Source organism: Pelodiscus sinensis, chromosome 13 (genome assembly GCF_049634645.1).
Source record: "Pelodiscus sinensis isolate JC-2024 chromosome 13, ASM4963464v1, whole genome shotgun sequence".
NCBI lineage: Eukaryota > Metazoa > Chordata > Testudines > Trionychidae > Pelodiscus > Pelodiscus sinensis.
Genome location: NC_134723.1, coordinates 44,884,586 through 44,908,893, shown reverse-complemented (window position 1 = coordinate 44,908,893; position 24,308 = coordinate 44,884,586). Strand labels below are relative to the sequence as shown.

Here is a 24,308-nt window from a genome sequence, read left to right as displayed (position 1 = left end):
ATTCCATTTCTCCCCGGGGTTTAACACAAGCCACGGGATTTCCTGGACGAGAAAGCCGCACCATCTCCAGAGAGGTGCAGAAATTCACACCCTATAATTTAAAAGTCAGGTCACTTCTAATAAATAATAAAACACTCCCTCATCGGAGATGATAATGTAGCCAAGTTTGGGAATGGGTCATCTGGAGACAGCCCCCCATATCTATTGCAGTAATGCAGAACACAGAGTGCAGAGTAGATTGATTTAACTCTCCTATTTTAATCCACTTTTCCACTTCAGTTATTTTCTAACGAAAGGTGCATTCTCATTGGTTGATATAACCAATAAAACATGGTGACTCACAACTAAATAGAGCTTTTACGCTCAGATTGGATACTCTGGGGGTTGGGCTACCTAGCAGGGTGCACTATAACACTACACATTTCTTCAAGCAATTATATGGCTTAAAATGTTCAAATTCTTATTAATTGTACATATTTAGCATGCTAGAAAATGGTGACTGTTTTATTGCTTATTTAATAGATAATTAACTTTTTTACTAAGTTGTGCATTGGGATGGTAAATGGAATTTAATTAAACACACTAAAAAAGGACATATAATTTATTTTCATTAAGGAAAAACCATCTTAAATGTTTGGATACTTAAGACTTCTCTTAGAAAAACACGATTTATAGATTGTGTTTACAGATGACTGATTTAGGAAAGAGGGATTTACTGTAATCAGTGAATTAAACAGATCATTTCAGGTCAGCTTGGGAAATTTTTCAAATGTGCCTAATAGGAAGTCCCAACACATCCCAGTCTCTTAAACATGAGACAACAGCCTCTTGAATTCCTTAGGGGGTAGCCGAGTTAGTCTGTTACAGAAAAAAACAACAACAAATGGTCTGGTAGCACTTTATAGACCAACAAAACATGTAGAGGGGATCATGAGCTTTCGTGGGCACAGCCCACTTCTCTGGTCATCTGAAGAAGTGGGCCGTGCCCACGAAAGCTCGTGATCCCATCTACATGTTTTGTTAGTCTATAAAGTGCTACTAGACCATTTGTTTTGTTTTTTTTTAACTCCTTAGGTGGCCTCCTTCGGGCTTTTAATGGAAGCAATTTCCTCTTCTCCCTCCTCGTTTCTATTCACAGGCTGGAGAGACAAACAAGTTTCCCTCTTTCAACTCCGGATCCACTTGGCAACTTGGAACAATTTGGTCCAAATGAAATAAGTATTCCATCGGTGCAAGCCCAACCGGCTACTGCTGTACGCAGCTGGGTTCTCACATCAGCGGCCTCTGGTTCCAGGTGCTTAGCGAGTGACTCCCAACAGGTTCAGTGGGTGACTTGCTTTTAACACATCATCCATCAGCAACCCCGTCCTGTTTGAATGGTCACCACCCGCCCTGGGCATTGTTAGAGCTGGCATGACGGATGCATGATTATTAGACACCCGCCTCATGGCAGCATCTTCAGCAGCAAGACATCTACCCAGGTACTTCGCTTGATCCTGCTGTCTCTTTCCCGCCTGCACCTGAACCGTGGTGCTGGGCACTTCTTTTGTCCAGGTCCCTCCAAGTTCTTTCCGAATTCCAGCAGCGTCAGCCAGAAGCAGCCATCTCCCCGCGGGCTGATGTGCGGGCTGCGGTGTGTTCAGCCTCTTCCTTGTTTCTCTCCAATCCAGTGCGGGCTACGGCAGCTGTGAAAGTTCCATCTAGTTGGTCACCGTTCCCTTCCCTCACCGACAGCGTAACAGGCCACGTCTGCACACACAGCCCCATACCGTCCACCCCTGAATTCCACGGTAGATCCAGGGGGAGCATTCATCTGGCTCCGCCTCCTCTCTGCAGCGAAGCTGGAGCCGCGTGGTTGTCATGTAGGTCGGTTGCGATTTCGGCACATTGGTTTTATTCCCGGAGTGGCACTTGAGTCTGGCTAAGAGATGCATGCAATAAGCCCTGCAGCCACATGTTCCAGTTTCAGCTTCCCCTCGTTAGCTTCTTCTGCAGTTCTCATCGTTGCTACATTTGCAGCATTGACCGTGACGAAGCTAAACACCCGACACTTGGATTTTTGCTTTCAGTCTGTGTCAGCTTTTAAGTATCCTGCTGTTTGGGCATTTTCTGTTACATCACTGGTTTCTGGAAGACAGGCGACCCGGCCCACCTTCCATCGCCACACCAGCACTTATGGCTGGATTGTTGTTTACATTGCTCCACCAACCGGGTGACGAAATTACATCGGTGTAACTATGCTGCACGCCACACCCGAGCGACATGGTTATACCAACCTGTCCCCTGGTGAAGAGAGTGCTATGTTGCCCAGAGAACGTCTCCCTCTGAAATAGCTATTGCCTCTTGGAGACATAGGATTAGCTCTCCTGCCAGCGTTATAGGGTCTTCTTTGAAATGCAGACCTGCTTTAGGATGAACGACTTTATTCATGACCTGGATGAGGGGATGGGTTGCACCCTCGGCAAGTTTGTGGAGTACACTAAGCTGGGGGGAGAGGTAGATATGTTGGAGGGCAGGGATAGGGTCCAGAGTGACCTGGACAAATTAGAGGATTGGGCCAAAAGAAATCTGATGAGTTTCAACAAGGCCAAGTGCAGAGTCCTACACTTGTGACGGAAGAATCCCAAGCATTGGTACAGGCTGGGGACCAACCGGTTAAGCAGCAATTTGGCAGAAAAGGACGTGGGGATTCCAGTGGGTGAGAAGCTGGATATGAGTCAAGAGGGCGCCCTTGTAGCCAAGAAGACCAATGGCATGTTGGGGTGCATTAGGAGGAGCACTGACAGCAGATCCAGAGAAGTGATTGTTCCCCTTTATTCGGCTCTGGTGAGGCCACATCTGGAGTATGATGTCCAATTCTGGGCCCCCCATTACAGGAAGGATGTGGACACATTGGAGAGGGTTCAGCGGAGGGCTATGAAAATGCTAAGGGGGCTGGAGCACATGATCTACGAGGAGAAGCTGAAGGATTTGGGTTTGTTTAGTCTGCAGAAGAGAAGCGTGAGGGGGGATTTGATAGCAGCCTTCAACTTCCTGAAGGGAGGTTCCAAAGAGGATGGAGAGAGGCTGGTCTCAGTGATAACAGATGGCAGAACAAGGAGCAATGGTCTCAAGTTGCAGTGGGGGAGGTCGGGGTTGGATACTAGGAAAAAGTATTTCCCTAGAAGGGTGGAGAAGCGCTGGGATGGGTTCCCTAGGGAGGGGGTGGAATCTCCATCCCTAAAGATTTTTAAGTCCTGGCTTGACCAAGCCCTGGATGGGCTGATTGAGTTGGGGTTGGTCCTGCTTTGGGGAGGGGGCTGGACTCGATGACTCCGGAGGTCTCTGCCTGCCCTAGGATTTTAGGACTTTCCTCTCAGTTTTTTTTTTTTTTTTTTTTTTTTACAAACTGTTCAGTTTGCTCCTCATACCCTGTATCCAGCCATCTTCCAGCAATGTCTGCTCCGCTGGGTGTAATGGAGCCTGGTCGTAATGACTGAACCGTATCAATGAAAAGTTTGTTCTGAAGAAGAGGAAAGGGAGAATTTACTGCATAAATAAACCAAGCAACCCTTTGATCCAAGACATCTGCCTGGAATTTGATGGTCCAGGTACACACTCAACCATGGCTTTTGCTGGATGATTTTTCCAGTACAGGTAATTTACTGTTTGACACATGTTTAGTGGCAGCACCGCTGACTGCAACCGATGATTCTAAAGTTGCAGGTAATGGATGTTCCCAGCTCTTCTGTCTACACCGGGCTCTGAAACAAAACCCTCAGACCCAGTCACTCTCAGCCCCTGCTTTAACGCAACGAGTTTGGAAAAGAAAGATTCCTCCGGCCACAGCTTTGTGTCCCCCACAGTTTAACCGGGAGTATGTATTCTAAACCTGACTCAATAAATCATACGGATTTTCAAAATCTATTTAAACCCTTCTCTCTAGCCACCCACCAAACAGCTAGAACTTTTTTTTTTTCAAAACGTTTAAGTTCATAAATGCCTAAAAAAATGTCACCTCGGATGTTTGATTCTAGTGAGCAATAAAACAATCATTCCCGAAGTCCAGCAGTAACAGCAAACTCTCGCGCCACACGAACATGCCAATTATATTTCAAACGTGAGCATTTTGTAATTCAGAAGCCATCAAACTTTTGACCGAATTTAAGTTATCAGTCACTAGGGGTATGTCTACACTACCCTCCTAGTTCGAACTAGGAGGGTAATGTATGCATACCGCACTTGCTAATGAAGCCCGGGATTTGAATTTCCCGGGCTTCATTAGCATAAGCGGGGAGCCGCCATTTTTAAATCCCCGCTGCTTCGAACCCCGTGTAGCGCGGCTACACGGGGCTCGAACTAGGTAGTTCGGACTAGGGTGCCTATTCCGAACTACCGGTACACCTCGTTTCACGAGGAGTACCGGTAGTTCGGAATAGGACCCTAGTCCGAACTACCTAGTTCGAGCCCAGTGTAGCCGCGCTACACGGGGTTCGAAGCAGCGGGGATTTAAAAATGGCGGCTCCCCGCTTATGCTAATGAAGCCCGGGAAATTCAAATCCCGGGCTTCATTAGCAAGTGCGGTATGCATACATTACCCCGCTAGTTCGAACTAGCGGGGTAGTGTAGACATACCCTAGCATAGTAAGGCCTGGCAGGCAGCCCAGAAAATGGGTGAACAAAAAAAGCTTACTCCTCTGTTGATCCTAGCTGTTCGGATGTGTCCATGTCGTCATCTTCAAAGTCACCCCAAGTCAGGGGCCGTTTCTGCTGATAAGTAGGCCTCGTGTCACTGAGTCTTAGCATTTCCATTTTACACACCACTCCTTTTTCAGCCAGGAATTTCTTACCCATGTTGCGGGAGAGGGCTGCTTTCACCCCTCCAGCCATGGCAGGTTTTTTCTATCGTTGCCATCCACCCAAAAGGCTGCAGCCTGAAGAAAGTTATCCCTTCTCCCCACCGCGTTCTGCTTTGACACCGGGTTGCTCCTATCTGGGGGCACACTCCTCTTCGTCTCCCTTGTTACATAAACTCCCACCCTCCAGGAAAACAAATGAACTAACAACTAAGAGCCCTGCCCAGATACAAAATGTTGTATCCCCAGCCTCAACTGCGGAAACGGGTAGCCGCAGATATCTGAAAACGTACAGAGTTCTGGATACAAAATATGCATCTGCATCCGTAAAAATAAGCCGCGGAGATCCATGTTGACATCTGCGAATGAGGAAGATTAAGGGGGGACATGATAGCGGTTTTCAAATATCTAAAAGGGTGTCACAAGGAGGAAGGAGAAAATTTGTTCCTCTTGGTTACTGAGGACAGGACAAGGAGTAATGGGCTTAAAGTGCAGCAGGGGAGGTTTAGATTGGACATTAGGAAAAAATTCCTAACTGTCAGGGTGGTCAAATATTGGAATAAATTGCCAAGGGAGGTGGTGGAATCTCCCTCTCAGGAGATATTTAAGAACAGGTTAGATAGACATCTGTCAGGGATGGTGTAGACGGAGCTTGGTCCTGCCTTGAGGGCGGGGGGGCTGGACTCGATGACCTCTCGAGGTCCCTTCCAGTCCTATGATTCTATGATTTGCAGGGCTCTTCTGACAATCCAAGACTTTTGCTCGTGTAGCCCATAGGACTTCTTCACTGAAGTACTGTAGGCGTTTAGAGACAGAGACTCGGAAATTAATGGGTTTCTGACTGCATGTGCAACCCACACACCTCCTGGGTGTTGTGCTCTGTCTCTTCTAGTAGGACCAAGACCACTTAGAGTGTGTCTACACAGCACCCTAAAGGCGAAATAAGATACGCAATTTAATGGCATATCTTATTTCGATTGAATTTCAAAATAGGTTATTTTGAAATTGGGCACATCTACATGGCGCCAAATGTCAAGATAATGTGCTATTTTGAGACATCCCTTAACCCTCATGAAACAAGGGTCACCGGGATGCCGAAATAGCTTGCCCATTATTTTGAAAAGTATTTCAAAATAATGGGCTCTTTGTGAAGATGCGGGGAAGCTATTTCGGGATACCTCCAGTATCCTGAAATAGCCATGCAGTGTAGACGTACCCTTCGAGATTCATGAGTCGGCTACAGCCTTAGCTAAGAGCTATGTGACTTTTTGCTCATACATTAAGCTCCAGAGGTCTCCGCTTCAATCCCACCCCGTGAAGGCCAGGGTCTGTGTCCACATGGAAAGAGACAGAGCAAGACCTTTTACCCAAAGTGCCCAGGACCACCTATCCTAGTAGTTTCCAGGTAGATCAGTGTTTTCTCATGGGCTGCAGTATAAGGTTCCATGGTAGGTGCAGTCATAAATATTCGTTAATTGAGAACTGAGCCAATCAGAGCACAGGTAGGGAGATGCTACGACATAGGAGTATGAGACCACCTCGATGCTGTGCTGGTAAGAAACATGATGGTGTCTCCTGGAGTTGGAGGTCAGGTCCCAATGCCTGTGTGGACTTTGCCAGTCTTCTTCACCCAGAACCACAGACCCTGGGGCCCTCACGGGATCAGTCCCTAAGTATAGCACAGGTAGGGCCCTACCAATTTCATGGCTGTGAAAAACGCATCACGGACCGTGAAACAAGCCCTTCCCCCCGTGAAATCGGATGCCTCCTTGTTCTGAAGAGCAGCCCACCCAAGGGGGCGTCCTAGCTCAGACGGGGCAGGAGAAGGACAGGACCTGTCCCTCCCCTGCTAACTGTTCTCGTGGCGGGAGGGTGGGACCTGACCAGAGCCCACTCCGGGTGCCTCTCCCTGCTTCAGGACACTGTCTGGGTTTGGGCTGCAGCCGGGGGCTCCTGCAGCTGGAGGAGACTCGTAGAGCTGGATCGAATCTTCCCTGTCCTGCTGGGAGCGCCCCATCCAAGGGGGCTTCCTAGCTCCAACTGGGTAGGGGAAGGACAGGACAAGAAATGAGTGTGGGTTAGGCGGTGCAGAGCTTCCTGCAGCAGGGCAGATACACAGCAGGTCTTGTCCCACCCAAGCTGGGCAGGACTAGCAGCGAGGAGCCCCTGGCTGGGACGCTCCCAGCCACACAGGGGAGATCAGACCCACTTTTCCCTCTTGGAACCTCCTGCAACTGCAGGAAGCTCTGCAGGCAGCACAGCAGGGAGGGGGGCAATCCCATCTCTCTCTCTCACACACACACACACACACACACACACACACACACACACCCGCCCACCCAGCAGGTTTGTGACCCTCCCAATCTCCTTTCGGGTCAGGACCCCACGGTTACAAGACTGTGAAATTCCAGGTTCAAACAGCTGAACATGTGAAACGTACCCATTTTCAAATCCCCTGTCCGCGAAACTGGCCACAATGGGCCGTGAATTTGGCAGGGCCCTGGGGACCTGACTTACTCGACCAGGGTCATGAAGCTAGATATTCCCCACTCGTTCTTTCAATAGAAAATTACAGGGGAATTAGCTCAAGAGGTAGAGCTCTTGCTTTGCATGTGAGAGGCAGTAGGATCAATACCCACGTTCTCCAAAGATGGGGAATCCCCATTTTGGTGGGGAGGAATAGCTCATTGGTTTGAGCATTGGCCTGCTAAACCCAGGGTTGTGAGTTCAATCCTTGCAGGGGCCATTTAGGGATTTGGGGCAAAAATTTGTCAGGGATGGTACTTGGTCCTGCTGTGAAGGCAGGGGACTGGACTCGATGACCTTTCAAGGTCCCTTCCAGTTCTAGGAGATAGGCAATCTCCATTAATTTAAAGAAAAGCAGCCTTCAACTCAAAGGCTCATGGATTCATCATATGTCAACGTTGCAAGAGAGGCTGTGACCTGTTCTGCATTCAATTCAGATTTCATTTCTAAACGGGTTTCATTTTGAAAAAGAAAAAAATAAATGATCATTTGAAGACCAAAACAAACAAAATTATATCCAAGAAATTGGAAATAAAAAAAAAGCATTGATTTTTACCCCGCCTGGAGTGTACAACGCAAGGTGTGCTGTCCTGGGAGTGTGTAGCAACCATGCACCTGACAGCTAATGTTAAACCAGGAAGGGATGTGGTCCCTCTCCCATCACATGCTGCCCTTCACATCCCTGCCCAAGTCCTATGGATCCCCCATCAACTCCCCAAGCTGGTCTCCTTTGTCCGGGAGTCTCATACAACCCCTGAAATCAATGGGTAGGAATGGCTGCTGAGACACCCAAGTCAACCTCCCCTGGAACCCAATCACCAGTGCAAATTCCTAGCTCCTGACAAGCTAGAGCAGGGGTGGGCAACCTCAGGCCCGGGGGCCAGATGTGGCCCCTTGCTTGCCAGAATCCAGCCCCGAGACTCCGCACTAGGGAGCCCGCACTGCCACCCACTCGCAGGGCTGGGGCACACAAAGTCCACTATCCTGGGCTCCCCTAGGCTCTGGTGAGTGAGGGGAACATGGGGAGTGTCTTTCTGCTTCTCAGTCAGGGGCTTCTCACTTGTGTGCAGCCCTGAAGTGATTTTTCTGTGGGTCAGCAGCCCCCAACCCAAAAAAGGTTCCCCACCCCGACCTAGAGTCTGATCCAAGAATTAACTCCAGTTCTCGGATACAGCAGTTGCAAGTAAGAGCTTAACTCCATTTACGGGGAGATTGACGCTGCAGAAATCGACCACCTGGGATTTGATTTAGAGGGTCTAGTAAAGTCATTCTAAATCGATTGCTGATGGTATCCCTGTTGACTCTGGTACTCCACCGGCTCACGAGGAACACCCTCCCACAGTGGGAACACCGTGGAAATTTGACCTAAGGTACTTTGACTCCAGCTACGCTATTCAAATAGCTGGAGTTGCGAAGCTTTGGTTGACTTTCTCCCCCAATGTAGACCTGGCCTTAATCTCACAAGTCAGAATGGACCAGGCAAGGGAGCGTGGGAAAAAGAGTTGCTTGTTTCAGTGGGAAGTTTTCCTACAACATGCGCAGCTCCCCTGGGTTCAATGGCTAGCTGGATCATATGGGAAAAAATGGCAGCAGTAGAGAGTTAATAGAAACATTTAAAAAACTCACGGTTGCCGACAGCTTCCCTCCATTCTTCTGAACATACATGACCGAGTCTCGTATCAACAAGAAGAGACTGAGCAGAACATGTTCCATGTCATAGATTCCGTACATGCCTTTGGTCAGCCCTTCCAGGGACCGAATATACTCTCTCCAGTGGTGATCTATCTCTACCACACTCGCCAGGCACCCTTGCATCACAACACTGCAGTATCCGGCACAAGGCTTGGCCATCAGGAGCCCTTGGCAATGAGAACAGTACCATATCCTTAACAGTGCTCGTCCGCATTCCTTGCTGAACTTCAAGTGGTCAGTGCTGTTGATGACTTCGATCCCCAAGTTGAGCGCCTGTAGAAAGGCCCGCGTGGCCTGCAACGACTTTGACACCTGGGTCATCATAATCTTGGGATAATTACCAAACACCCTGAGGTCCCGCCTCGCTACCCGCAGGCATTCGCTCATTTCTCCAGAGGGATCGGGGAAGCCTCGATTCATCAAGTGAGAGTAGACTAAAGGGAACAAGCTGTCAAAAAATTCATTGACCATGTCATTCACATTGATGTCCGAGCCCAGTATGTAAAGCGAGATATCTGTAAAAAGTTCTCCGACAAACTTAAGCACTCTGGACCCCATGTTCTGGTAGTGGTTCCTAAACATGGTGTTGGTGTAGTTTCTTGCATGCCGTACTACAATTTCGAAGGCTTCTGAAAATATAAACAAAACAAAACAAGAAATCAAGAGACAAACTCTGTGGGCAGGTCTTCACTATGGGCTGGACCGATGGGCAGTGATCAATCCCAGTGAGGGTCAATTTCTTGTGTCTACTATAGACACAATAAATCAATCACGGAGCAGCTGTCCATTGACCCTGGTACTCCACCAAAATGAGAAAAGTAAGCAGAGGTGACAAGAGAGTATGAGCTGTCGACATACTGCAGTGAAGATATCGAAATAAGTAGGCCAAAGAACATTGACTTCAGCTATGTTACTTATGTAGCTGAAGTTGCGAACTTAGATCAACAGCCTGCAGTAGTGTAGACAAGGCCTAAGATGGAACAACGAATACTAGAACATGTTTCTGTTGCTAAGACTGAGGTACCATTCACACTGCTGTTCATCAACTGATTCACATCACACCTGTAGCTGTCATGGCTAGATCCAGTGTAGAACTGAACCATATCAGAGGCAGGCAAGTTCTGAGGAATATGTAAACTCTTCAAACTTAAGATACATTTCAAACAATAAACGCTATGATTTAATTAAATGTCCACTTTTATAGAAAACATTGATTACAAAAATGGACTAGGATTGCAAGTTCACTCACACTCTCAGTTGATTTGAAATTAACAAGAATTCTAGATCAAATTTCTTAATTTAAGAAGGATACAGACTTTTTGCCAACCTGTACATTACATCAAATCAGGAAATGTTAAACGCGGACATTCTACCATGACAAGGAAAATATTTATGCATTCATAGAGGTTATTGAGATTTAGCTTTCTGCACTAATTCTTCATTAGAGGAGTCCTGTGGTACCTTAGAGATTAACAAATGTTTTAGGCCAGGAGTTTTCCTAGGTAAACCCCACTGATGAAGCGGGTTTTACCCATGAAAGCTCATGATCTAATAAATGTGTTAGTCTCTAAGATGCCACAGGAATGCTTGTTATTTTTACAGTTGCAGACTAAGATGGCTACCCCTCTGAGTCTTCTTTAGAGGGTTTTTTTGGGGGGGGTCACTAATTTTTGTGTAAGGTTCTGGGGACTAAATTCTCTGCTAGTGCACATCAATACAGTGCTTAGACATCTGTATTCAGGGCCAAACTCTGCCTTCCAATATACATACACAACTCTCATTAGTTTCTGGAAGTATGCAAATGTGGAAGACAGAATTCCACGTTTTACCAATCCTCTCTGCAAGACCAAGGAACGTTCTACATTTATTGCCTTTATACCACAAAGAGGACTAATTCAAGAGCTCACTGAGCAAACATGGCCTAATTTGTATACCTTGCAGTATTTTCCTGCTCAAATGGTATCAAGGAGACATACTCACATTTCCTCTCTCTAGGTATGCAAGTGAACAAGCGTGACATTATTGGATTAAAATATGACCATATAGATCACTGATGCAACCATTCTTTTAGATTTGCAACAAATCTTGTGCAACTCGTGCCAAGTGAGGTGTCTATGCAACGGTTATGATTTGCCAGTTATGGTTAGGCTATTTCTAGCCTCATCACATTTTTGTATTTGAAGTTGTGAGCACTGGCTTATTACCTCATTTCAAATGTTTGATCCTGGGGAATGCCCACAAAATATTTAGCCAAAAAGCATGGAAGGACTATTCAAGTGGAATGGCTCATCAAAAGGACCCTTACGCTCATAATAAAGCATGGGAGCCAATCAACCTCACAGCATGGACTTTCCCGTGAATGTTCAGATTAGCATGTGGGCAGTGACTTCCACTAGGAAAGAACTGAGTCATGCATGGAAAGATGATTGGTACACGTGATCGCTCATGGGACTAGACACTATCTTGTTACTGTACTTTTCCACAGGAAGGGCAATGAGATTCCCTTCATCTTTGTCATGAACAGGAGGAGTGCTGACTAGCACCCGGTGACTAAGGAGTTAACTTAGGCACGTAGCAAAGATGTCGGCTAAGGGGCTGGGAGAACAAGTCGAGATAAAGGGTTGAAATTTGATTTGGATATCGGTCCCCTGCTTTCTTTGAGTGGGAGAGAGAAACTAGGAGTTGAGACACACTGGGGCTACGGCTACACTATAAGTTTTGCCCCAAGAGCCTATGCAAATGAAGCACAGATTAGCATTTTCTCATGCTTTATTTGCATACTCTCTTCCGATCTTGTTTTTGCGCAAAAACCCCTAGTGCAAAAACAGCAGTGTGGACGTTTCCTTTTTGCGCAAAATCCTTATATGGATCTTGCGCAAAAAGGGTTTTTTGCGCAAAAAGGAAACATCCACACTGCTTGTTTTTGCACAAAAAACCCTAGCGCAAAAACGGATCGGAAGAGAGTATGCAAATAAAGTGTGAGAAAATGCTAATCTGCGCTTCATTTACATAGGTTCTTGTGGCAAAACTCGTAGGCTACGTCTACACTGGCACCCTTTTCCGGAAATGCTTAAAACAGAACAGTTTTTCCGTTATAAGTATTTCCGGAAAATCGCATCTACATTGGCAGGATGCTTTTCCGGAAAAGCACTTTTTCCGGAAAAGCGTCCATGGCCAATATAGACACGCTTTTCCGCAAAAAAGCCCCGATTGTCATTTTCGCGATCGGGGCTTTTTTTGAGGAAAAGACTACTGGGCTGTCTACACTGGCCTTTCTCTGGAACAGTTTTTCCGGAAAAGGACTTTGCCCGAACGGGAGCAGCATAGTTTTTCCCGGAAAAACAATGACGATTTTACATTAGATCGTCATTGCTTTTCCGGAAAAGGAAGTGGCCAGTGTAGACAGCTGGCAAGTTATTCCGGAAAAGCAGCTGCTTTTCTGGAATAAGTGGCCAGTGAAGACACAGCCGTAGTGTAGACATAGCCAGAATGATTTCAACCCAGGCAAGACTATCATGCCCCACACGGAATTCAGGGCATGGCAGCGGACTGAACAAAGAGAAAATTAAAAGCGAGTACCAGGGAAATGTGAATCCACTCGCATTCAAACCAAATCACAAAATAAAGAAAAATTACCGTGAACTGTTCTTTGTGATTCTATGCCTCCCCTCCCCCTTTACCATCAAAGCAGTGTGCCAGGTTTTTTTTCCCACTGTTTTAATTCAGTTTCCTCCATTGCTTTGCAACATCTAGCAGCTGAGGATGCTTTATCAAGATTATCTTTATTTTATAAAAATAATCACTTCTTTTTAGGTGACAATTTGATTCGTTTGTCCGGGAAGGTCTGTCTGTGTGTATTCTGCAGGCCTCTGACTGAGGGGCCAGCTACCAGAGCCCGCCGCTTGTTTTTCTCTTTTCTTTTCCAAGCTCTTTGGGGGCAAAACAGCTGGGGATACCCCTGGGGGTGACTTCAAGTGTTCACCCCTGGTTTTAGGGAAAAAACACTTGATGGTGGCAGCAGTTCCCCAAAATCTGTGCATTATGATTCTGAGGGGAAGTTATTGTAACCCGTGCCTGTAGAGGCAAGATTCTGAAGCTCTCTTGTGGGCCCTCACCTTCTGCGCTTGGAGTGCCAGAGTGGGGAACAACCTTGACCATCTTGCAGAAGGTATAAAAGGCCCTGGGAACCCCTCCATCTTACCTCTTTCCTGCACCAGTTTCTCTGGACTCACAGCAAAGGGAGCATTCTAACAAAGGGACTGAAGTCCTTCCGATGACTTGGAAGTCACCAAAGGCTTGGCCTGAGCCAGCGTTCGATTCCCTCGCCGATACAGGCCTGAACCAGGAACTTTGCAATTGTATCTATTTTGGATTCTTTTCATAATTTTAACTCTCACCTCTCTTTCTTTTATGAATAAGCCTTTAGATTTTAGACTCTAAAGGACTGGCAACAGTGTGATTTGGGGGTAAGATCCGAGGTATGTATATTGACCTGGGAGTATGGCTGGCCCTTTGGGATCAGAAGAACCTTTTATTCCCTGAGACTGATTTTTATCACCATTCATCCTGTATAAGAAGTGCTACTGGTTGTGAGACGGGGAACTGGAGTGTCTGAGGGAATTGCTCCTACGACTTCTTGTTAGCCAATGTAACGAGACAAAAGTTCTCTTTTTGAAGGGTTGGGCACGGGCGGCGGGGGAAGACCCAGCTGGGGAAGGCAAACCCAAGCCCCACCCCTTCCACCTGAGGCCCCGCCCCTTCAGCAACCCTTCCCCCGGTGGAGCCAAGCCCTGCCCGATCTTTCCTGGGCACCTGGAGAGCCGGAGCTGTGATGCCATAGCCCGGGTCTCCCCAGTGGTGGGGAAACTGGACTGCTACATCTTGGCTCCAGCCTTTCCTGGCAGCGGGCAGTGTTGGCATCTTTGGGAAGGCAATGCCTTCCCTTGCCTTCATTACCCACCGCCCATGGGGTTGGGTGCACGTTGTCAGTAGAGGCCCCCTGTCTTGGACTGTGACAGCTCTGTCTCTAAACCGTGTGTCCTGAATTAGATATGCTTAGTAATGTTCCCCCAGAGCTACAACAAGTTAGAGATGCAGATATCCCCACAAGCAGAAATTAAAGCTTTTTTTTAATGCTAAACAGCTACATTGTTCTAGGTCCCCCTTCTTCCAGGGCACTATTAATAAAATGATAAAAACAACGAACTGCCTCTAGGTTCACAGGTCGCCGACACTTCACAGCACACTGGCTTCGATCTGCGTGCGACTGGACCCACCAACCCAGGTGCGATTTGCATGGGAATGATTCCCGTTAAATAACTGAAGGAAAGGTTTAATTTTTCCTCCATAATGTTCTTTCCCCATTGGTTCAATTGGCGAGGGAGCAGCACGGAAGCCCACGAGCACTGGCTCTCGATGCCAGCGGGATGACACGTCACGTCGCTTTCCCCCAAGATGGCTGCCGTCGGCTGGCTCAAGCCACCAACCCTCTGCCGCTTGGGGGAGGGGCCGTATCATACATGAACGAGGCCATTTTGTAGACTGTCAGGACGTCAGGGCACATACTGTGTCTTGCTCTGTCTCTATCCAGTACTCAGCACCATCAGGCCCTCTTGTTGGTTGGAATCGTTAGATGCTACTGCGATATACATCTGCAATTCTAGGCAAAAAGCTACATTAGAAGAATGTTAAGGGCTGAAAAACTAGGTACCTCAAAGGTTAGGAAACCCCCACATTAATCCATGATGCTTCTTCTACCCAGCCCCCTATAAGACGGCGGGAATGCAGCTAGGAACAGAGCCTGCTGTTTTAGAGCCCCTCGTCTTGTGCAAACCGTGCCAGGGGCCCTACTGAACCCACAGCACATATATCCTAATACTTCTGCGCAAAGCGGACAAGTTAAGGAGGAGAGCAGAAACACCTGAACACAAGAGAATTTCTTTAAACAGGGCACTGAGATTAAGACACTTTTCTCCTTTATTCTTAAGGGCACTGAGAATAGCTTCTGCCTCGACAAAAACGATAAAAGCACCTTTTGGGCCAACATCTTTGAGCGCCAAGGATAACCTGTTCCAGGATTTTCATGTTGTCTCTCACCCGTCACTTTTAACCTCTTCTCTGTGGGCTGCCTCAGAAAAGGCATCTTTCTTCCCTTTCCCCATCCCTCTGTGCTTTGCAAGCCAGCGGCAGAGCTGGGGGGGACCTTCGCTGATTAGAAAATATCCCAAACTCTTACACAAACCTGCCACAGCTGGAGAGGCGTCAGAGAGGACAGGGATGGGTTACAAGAGCAGGCGCTCAGAAGCCCACTCCTTTAAGGATCAAGAGAATGACTTACTATTAGTCATAACAGCCGGCAAAGCGTCTCCAGTTTTTGTTTCTCGGAACTTGTGCGTGCGCCCATGTGAGAACGTAATAGGACACAGGTCAGCGCAGAACCCCAACTGGCATCCTGCTGCCATGTTAGGACATTTTAAACGCTACCCAGTGAAGGATGACAGGCCAAATTCTAATTCTCCCAGCTCCCTGCTTAAAAAAAAAACCAAAAAAACCCCACGTTTTGTTTTCATATATTCCTCCAAAACCCCTGCTAATTTTAAAACTGATGCCACCAGCCAATCACCTCCCACTTCTGTCAAATTCTAAGTACTCCAAAGAGGAGAAAACTCTTGAATTTTGACCCCCATAAGCTCAGAAGAAAGGATCCAGTAGGGAGAGGCGGAGGGTGGGGTAAGGCTACAGAGCCCTGGGCGTCTCACTCCCAATACATTCAAGGACCGGGTTTGCTGATAGTTGTCCCACTTAGAACATGGGATGGTTGAACCTTTTGCAACTTTAGTTGTAGGAAGATAGCGCCAGAAAGTTAAATCAAACTGTCTCAAAGACATTTTCCGTCAAGTGACGGTACAATGTCCTGTAAACAGAACCGGGACAAAAATCCCGGACACCGGACAGGAGTGACACAAAAGCTGTGCTTGGAGACCACCTCAGAATTTCCAATGGACGTGGGTATCAGAGGATAAAATCTGGCCCAGCGACGCTTCCTGTTCTATTTCAGGTATTGCCATAAATTCCAAAAGGCGCAGACAACCAACCCTCCTTGAACATCCTGGCCAGTTCTGAATCCCCTTCTAGACTATTGTCCAAACAAGAAATAGCTGAATCAAACACCAGGTGTTGAAGATGGACCCGTCTTTCAGACATCAGTACATCACATGACCTGGCAATAGGCCACGATTTGGGAATGTAACCCAGTGAATTGCCGCACGTATGCATATGCTGAATATAAAAGTATTCAAAAGTGCTTTAGAAATAGGTATGCAAATTATACCCAGAGGTCACTTTTACCTAGCACTTCATTCAGCTCTGGGCAACGTTCCCTCTAATTTTTCCCATGCACAGAATAAATTGTATTCTGTGCACTGAGATGTGTGCAAATGTGCACCACCAATAGACATACATGCTGCCAGCTGTGGGCATTCTGATCATCAGCTGGGCCACATTTGAGTCTTCTCTGGGTAGCCAATCAACTGCTCGGCTTGCAGGGAACACTGGCTCTGGGGTAGGAATATTACATATCGATTAATTGAATTAATTAACCTCATGAATTCTTGTCAGTTACTCGACTATTCTATGGTCCCTGGGGTCGGCAGCCAGTGTGCTCCGGCCTCACTCCTGTGCTCGCCATCCTGCGATACTGCCTCTGGATCAGAGCACGGCGTGCCAGGCAGGAGCCGGTCCATGAGGCGTCCCTCACGGACCGGCTGCCTGTCACCCCTTGCTGCTGCCTCTGAGGCAGAGGCAGCAACACGGGGTGGCAGCAGTCTCTGTCCGGGGGAGGGTCTGAGCTCCCAGACCCGGCACAAGCCAGAACTGAGCCAGGCTACCTGCCCACCCGTCTCCTAATACAGGCAGTCCCCGGGTTACATACAAGATAGGGACTGTAGGTTTGTTCTTAAGTTGAATTTGTATGTAAGTCGGAACTGGTAAATATTGTAGGGGAAACTTTAGCCAAACATTTGTCCAGAGCTCAGTTTTATTCTCCCACACCTCACTTCCTTCAGTCCTTTATTCTCAAGCTGAGGTGTCTGCTGAGAAAAGCCGTTCCGCATCTCCCTGGTCTGCTGGGAGGAGCGCTAGCTTCGCGTCTCCCTGGTCTGCTGGGGGGGGGCGCTAGCTTCGCGTCTCCCTGGTCTGCTGGGGGGGAAACAGCTAGTGCGGGATTGCCTCACCCCGTTTGTAAGTAGGGATTCGATGTAAGTCGGATCCATGTAACCCGGGGACTGCCTGTACACTTTAAATTCAGAGCCGCAGGAAGGGTATGTCCCGGACCCAAAGCAAGCCAGGGCTGAGCCGGGCTGCTGGCCAGCCTGCTAAAAAATTTACTGGCAAGGAGGGTGGGAACTGTGTGTAGTCTATAGCATTAACCTATCCGCTTTTGTTTATCAGTTAATCAGTTTATCGACCTCACCATTACATCCCTGCTCTGGGGTAAAATCAGAATTGTGAATCCTAGAACACTAGAACGGGAAGGAACCTCGAGACTCATCAAGTCCAGTTCCCTGCCCTCACGGCAGGACCAAGCACCATCTAGACCAGTGGTTCCCAAACTTTTTGGCATCACGCCCCCCTTTTGATTTTTGAGAAACCCTCATGCCCCCCTCCCAAAAAATAGAAGCAAAACTTACGGTAGGATTGACGGGGGGGTAGGATTGATTGTGGCTGGGTTGCCTTGCACCCCCCCCTGGAATTTCTTAATGCCCCCAGTTTGGGAACCCATGATCTAGACCAGTGGTCCCCAACCTTTAGAGGCTCCCGGGCGCCTGGGGGCGGGGCCACTGCCGCGCCGGGTGCCCGGAGGCAGGGCCACTCACGCGCCGGGTGCCCGGGAGGTGGGGCTACTCATGCGCCAGGTGCCCGGGGGGTGGGGCCGCACGTCCTGGGGCATGCCAGGGGCAGAGATGCCCTTGCACCCAGCGCCGGCATGCGCCCCAGGGCCGGGGCCGCCCGAGCGCCTTGTGCCGTGGGCCCGGGGCCGGTGCTGCCGCCCGAGCCGCGTGCCTGGGGCCAACACCGGCACCGCGCGCCCGCATGTGCCCCGGGGCTGACGCCGCCCGAGCGCCTTGTGCCGTGGGCCCGGGGCCGGTGCTGCCGCCCGAGCCGCGCGCCTGGGGCCAACACCGGCACCGCGCGCCCGCATGTGCCCCGGGGCTGACGCCGCCCGAGCGCCGCACACCAGGCACCGGTGCATGTCGCGCGCCTGGGGCCGGCGCCTCCAATGCGCCATGCGCGGGGCCGGCCCAGGTTGTTGGCGGGCGCACACAAATGCCCTGGCGGGCGCCATGGCACCCGCAGGCACCGCGTTGGGGACCACTGATCTAGACCATCCCTGATAGATGTCTGTCTGATACATGTGTAAGTGTGCACCGCAACACTTTTGGTCAGAAGTGAAGAACAATAACGTACCCAATTGAAACATTGGGATAATTCAGACAGCCTGCTAGCAGCAGCGTTATCAGGTGAGGACCAAGCCCTCAGCATCACACTCGATGCACTTACGCTTTAACGGCGGGAATACTAAGAGGGCAATTTATCGCGGCCGGCAGTGTACATGCCTACAAAAATAGCCGAAACCCTTCCTATAGAGCACAGGCAATGGGCAACAATTGGTTCGGCTGGACGCATTTTGTAGGGCAGCCATTTCAGGAGAATTACTGCAAGAGGCAGGACGCCAAAGTCTGAATCACTTCAGCTCCTTAAGTGCAATAAGTCCCCGGAAAAGCAGCGCAGTGAGTGTCATGTGGCCATTACGAAATGGAACTGATCAAAAAAGAGAATAAGTGAAAAAGGTCATAACAATCCACTGAGTGGGGATTATTGACATAAGCATGAAATCACTCTGCTCAGCTCATAAAAATGCCTTGCTTAATTGAAAAGCCAGCTTTTTCTGAAAAGGGTAGGGCCTCCCCAGAGCCGTAGCAACTTAAAGAGCCCGCGGCAGAAGTCAGACTGGCTCAGAATTCAACTGCCAGGATCTTGACAGCTTCTACAGGCTCCTGGAGAGGGCAGAGGCACAGAGAGGCTGAAAGCTTCTCATGGTGGTAGGGGTGAGACACAGGAGAAATTGGTCCTTCCTTAGCCATAGGACTGAAAGTAGATTAGGTCCTAAGATGGGGTCCAGCAACAAAGGCTCAGGCCACGTCTTTACTACGTGGAAGATGGACACTGCCACAATCTATCTTCCGGAGCTCTATTTAGCAAGTCTAGTAAAGACCCACTAAATCGAACTCAGAGGCCACCCCTGTCAGCACCTGTACTCCCGCTCCTCATGTAAGGGAAGCCAACGGGAGCATTTTTCTTGACAAGCACAAATTTTGAATTTTTCTTTACAAGTGCATTTGCTTTCCTAGCTCCGATGCATAAAATATTACCACGCACAAAACACATTTTGGATCCCTTATCAATGACATTGCTGTCACACAACAATGCATAATGGAGCTACATCCCAATTAACAATGGGAAACATTTCCTGACAGGTGGCTTCTTCTGGTTTAGTTTTGGGTAGAAAGTGCATTTTAACTACTATGGAATTATTTTTGGATTCACAACAGCCTTTTCGCTCTCTTCAGACAAGGGTGGGAGGGAGTCTAAGAGATACACACTGGTTAGGGAGTCGAGAGCAGCCTTACTAGAATTAGGGGATCTTTCCTCAGTGGGTTTGTGTCTTGGCTCTTCCAAACCACATCAAAAACTCAAGCTGGGATTTTCTAAGGAGACGGTAGAACGTAGAAGCCGAACTTGCTTGAAATGTGATGAGACTTCGGCACCTAACTCTCCATTTCTTTTGAAAAATCCCGCTCCAGTGAACAGATAACAAGCCCAGAGGCAAATTTCAGCAGTTTTAGAACCTTTCTGCTTTCCCCTAAACTACACCCCCTTGTTAGCAGCTTTCCCTGCTGATCCCCGTTCGCTAGCACCTCGGCGTAAGCACTGACACTCATTTTGATCAGCCGAGGAATGCTAAATCCATTCATAGTTCTCTAACCTTGCTGCTGACTCGGCCATTTCTGGCAGCACGGAACCAGGCCTATGGGTGTCGGGTGAAAGCCCAGCTACGGAAGGCAAGCCCAACCCCCGGCCCTTCCACCCAAGGCCCCGCCCCTGGAGCCAAACCATGCCCACCCCAGCCTGATCCTTCCTGACCATGTGGAGAGCCAGGGCTGCCATGCTACAGCCCCAGCCCTGCCCTCCTTGGCAAGCCATAAGAACATGGAAACGGCCATACAGGATCAGACCAAAGGTCCATCCAGCCCAGTGTCCTGTCTGCTGACAGTGGCCAATGCCAGATACCCCAGAGGGAGGGACCACAACAGGGAATCATCACGTGATCCCTCCCCTGTCACCCACCTCCAGAGAAACAGAGGCTAGAGACACATTCCTACCCATCCTGGATAATAGCCATTGATGGACCTAACCTACATGAATCTATCTAGCTCTTTTCTGAATCCTGTTAAAGTCCTAATCTTCACAACATCCTCTGGCAAGGAGTTCCACAGGTTGACGGTTTGCTGAGTGAAGAAAAACTTCCTTCAGTTTGTTTTAAACCTGCTGCCTATTCATTTCAGTCGGTGACCCCTAGTTTTTATATTGTGGGAACAAGTAAATAACTTTTCCTTCTTCATTTTCCACATCAGGCATGATTGTATAGACCTCTATCATATCCCCCGTTAGTCTCTCTTTTCCAAGATAAAAAGTCCAATTCTTTTTATTCTCTCTTCATCCAAGCCTTTCCCGGCGTCCAGGCTACCTTCCTCTGTGTCGGTCCCAGCCTTAGGCAGTTGGGCATGCAGGCAATTTTGGGAAGGCTGTGCCTTCCCTTGCCTACATTACCAACTGCCCTGACCAGGCACCGTGAATTCCTTAGCCCACAAAAGAGATCATTCATGCAAACCAAAGGGTTGCTTCCAAGTTAGAAAGTTGGAGAAAAAAAAATCATCTGTGAAATTAATTTATTTTCAACACAGCCGGGCCACGATTTCCAGTTGCATGTTGCTGAAATCTTTCAGGGCCCCAAAACTTTTTCTAGTTGAATGTTGAATACTTTTTGCTGCAATTGACCAGTAGAAACTTGACTATTCATCATGAAAACGCCCAAACGGTTTGCTTCCTGTCAATCTGCTAAAAATTATAGCTTCTGGACTGGGACTATTTTCGCACTGTTCTAGGATGAAGGACAGAACCGACACAACCATCATATGGGAAGAGTGACAAGGCAAGAAATAGTTGTTTTAAATCCCTGATAAACGAGGCACTTTCAGACTTATTGCTCAGGGTTCTATTACAGGGCATGGCCAACAGCATAGTCAGAGAGCAACAATGGTTTGCACAAATAACCCGGAGGAACAATTTATATGATCCAGTGCTAGTCATTTTTGAAACTGCTCAAAATATTTAGTTACAAACTTGGAGAAGGTTTGCAATATATGGAGCAGAAAGGAAATAAAGACCAAGAATGTTTCCCCTGGCAGTAATAAAAGAAAACTCAACAGACTTGTTCCATTCTGATTTATACACTAGTGAAATATTTTTTTTAAAAGGACCCCATTCAGACAGACAAAGCTAAAGTTATGTCTCTCATTTGGGGCATAATATTTTTACATTGTCTGTAATATTATTGAATGTCATCAGACTGTGCTACTACTGCAAATGGCCTTTTCAGTTTTATTTCTTTGACTATAAACTGGGTGTTAAAGTCTAGGAAAATGCTTGTTGCCAACCCCAAACACTGTAAAAAATGAATCGGGTCCCGAAAAAATCATGACATTGGCTAAACAATCATGAGAAATTAAAAAGAAACAATTTTCATAGAATCTTAGAACACTGGAACCAAAAGGGACCTCGAGAGGTCATCGAGTCCAGTCCCCTGCCCTCACAGTAGGATCAAGCTCCGTCTACACCATCCCTGACAGGTGTCTGTCCAACCTGCTCATAAATGTCTCCAGTGATGGAGATTCCACAATCTCCCTGGGCAATTTATTCCAGCGTTTAACCACCCTGACAATTAGGAAGTTTTTCCTAATGTCCAACCTAAACCTCCCTTGCTGCAGTTTAAGCCCATTGCTTCTTGTCCTGTCCTCGGAGACCAAGGAGAACAATTTTTCTCCCTCCTCCTTGTAACACCCCTTTAGATACTTGAAAATTGTTATGTCCCCCCTCAGTCTTCTCTTTTCTAAACTAAACAAGCCCAATTCTTTCTGCCTTCCCTCATAGCTCATGTTCTCTAGACCTTTCATCATTTTTGTTGTTCTTCTCTGGACCTTCTCCAAATCTTTCTTGAAATGTGGTGCCCAGAACTGGACACAAGACTCCAACTGAGGCCTAATCAGCGCAGAGCAGAGCAGAAGAATGACTTCTCGGATATTGCTCGCAACACTCCTGTTAATGCCGCCCAGAATCATGTTTGCTGATCATAAAGCGATCCCTCCCCTGTCATCTATTCCCAGCTTCTGGTCAAGAGAGGCTATGGACACCACCCCTACCCATCCTAGCTACCAGCCAATGACGGACGTGGCTAAACAAGCCTCCTCTTTTAAGGCAAGTTTTCCATTACTTGGAGAATCCTAGAAACTTTTTTCTGCACCTGTTCCCATTTGAATTCTTGTTTTTCCAACATGGGGGGACCATGAACCTCCAGGAGCTCTTGGCCTAAGTTTTGTCTGCTCCCTCTGCTGGTGCATGAGGTAGGGAAAAGGGCCCCCTTTTCTCCCTCAGTAACTCATCGGCACGGGAACAGCCCTGCTCGGGTTCGACATCTTTTCACAAGAGATAAGCAAAAAGTTATAGAGCAAGTGCCTTTCACAGCTGCAGCCCACTCGTGCTCTGATAATTATTAGTCTCTTGTCAGACATGTTCTTCCCCTAATTATATCTGCCCGTCCACGCCGCAGGCTCAGAAACCATTTATTTTTAATTGTTTGGTTCATCCAACACCCTGCATTTTGAAATACAGTCCCTGAAATTTCTAATAAAAATACTGTGTGTTAACATCTCATTAGGCCTACTCAGAACACTTTGAAAATATGTTCCCGTTACAGTCTAGGCAACCGCCTGGCTACTAGGCAATTAGCCTCACTGTCGCTTGTCCATTTATTAGCTCTAGCCCACATACAGAAACTTTGTTTGAGTAAAGATCACTAGACTTCTCCAGCCCCCAACACAAGTTAGTAAGAAGCAGGAAGTAAGCCACTGACTCAGTTTCCCCAACATTCCCATCTCAATCTCCTTTCACCATGGATAGTCCATGTCTTAGGCTATGTCTAGACTGCAAGCCTCTTTCGAAAGAGAGCGTCTAGACTGCACGTTGAACTTTCGAAAAAGCGGCTTGCTTTTTCGAAAGAAAGCATCCAGTGAGTCTGGATGCTCTCTTTCGAAGAAGCCCTATTTACATTGAAGAACGCCTTCTTTCGAAAGAGGAACTTTCGAAAGAAGGCGTTCTTCCTCGTGAAATGAGGTTTACCGCCATCGAAAGAAAAGCCGCGTTCTTTCGATTTAATTTCGAAAGAACGCGGCTTGAGTCTGGATGCAGGTGAGGTTTTTTCGAAAAAAGGCTACTTTTTTTGAAAAAACCCCTGAGTCTGGACACAGCCTTACTGACCTCATCTTGAGCTACCAATGGGCAACCTTAGCTCCAACCAGGTTTATTGCTAAGGGCCATGCTCTGAGCTGATGTAAAGCAGTGTACTTCCACCCCGGGAGGTAGGAAAGTCTTATTATTTCCATTTTGTGAGTGGGGAACAATTAAACACAGAATACGCTGAAGTGGCTTCTTCATGGTCATACAGGAAACCAGTAGGAATGCTGGGAAGTGACCCAGATCACCTCAGGTCACTGCTTTAACCACTAGACCATGCTGCCCCCAACACTCTCACAATTTCCAGGCCACCCAAAGTCCACTCTCAACAGACCATTGTCAACACAGAGCCTCTCCACTGAAGTCACTGCGGATTCACCCCAGTGGGACAGAGCAGAATTTGGCCCAGCGGACGTTGCATGGGGTGAAATCAGCATCCGCTACAGCCACACCAACACGGAGATCAGCCAGCCGCCTGTTTTCGGCTGTGTTCCTCTCCTCACATCGCTGTGGCCGACAGCTCCCCCAGAACTGAGCATTCGCAAGCTATCAGAGCTTATGTTAGTCAACACAGGTGCTTACGGGAAAGGATGTCACTCCGAAGAAGCTGGCTATGGAGATCGGAGA

General features: G+C 47.9%; 1 protein-coding gene across 2 annotated transcripts in view; it reads right to left on the bottom strand.

The window, feature by feature from the left end:
- Positions 1 to 24,308, bottom strand: part of GPC3 (glypican 3) — a 299,836-nt gene that overhangs the window by 145,073 nt on the left and 130,455 nt on the right. For both annotated transcript variants that reach the window (XM_075941138.1, XM_075941137.1), the window contains exon 3: positions 8,988 to 9,682. In XM_075941138.1, the coding sequence (XP_075797253.1) occupies positions 8,988 to 9,682 (695 nt within the window). The remainder of the gene's footprint in view (positions 1 to 8,987; positions 9,683 to 24,308) is intronic.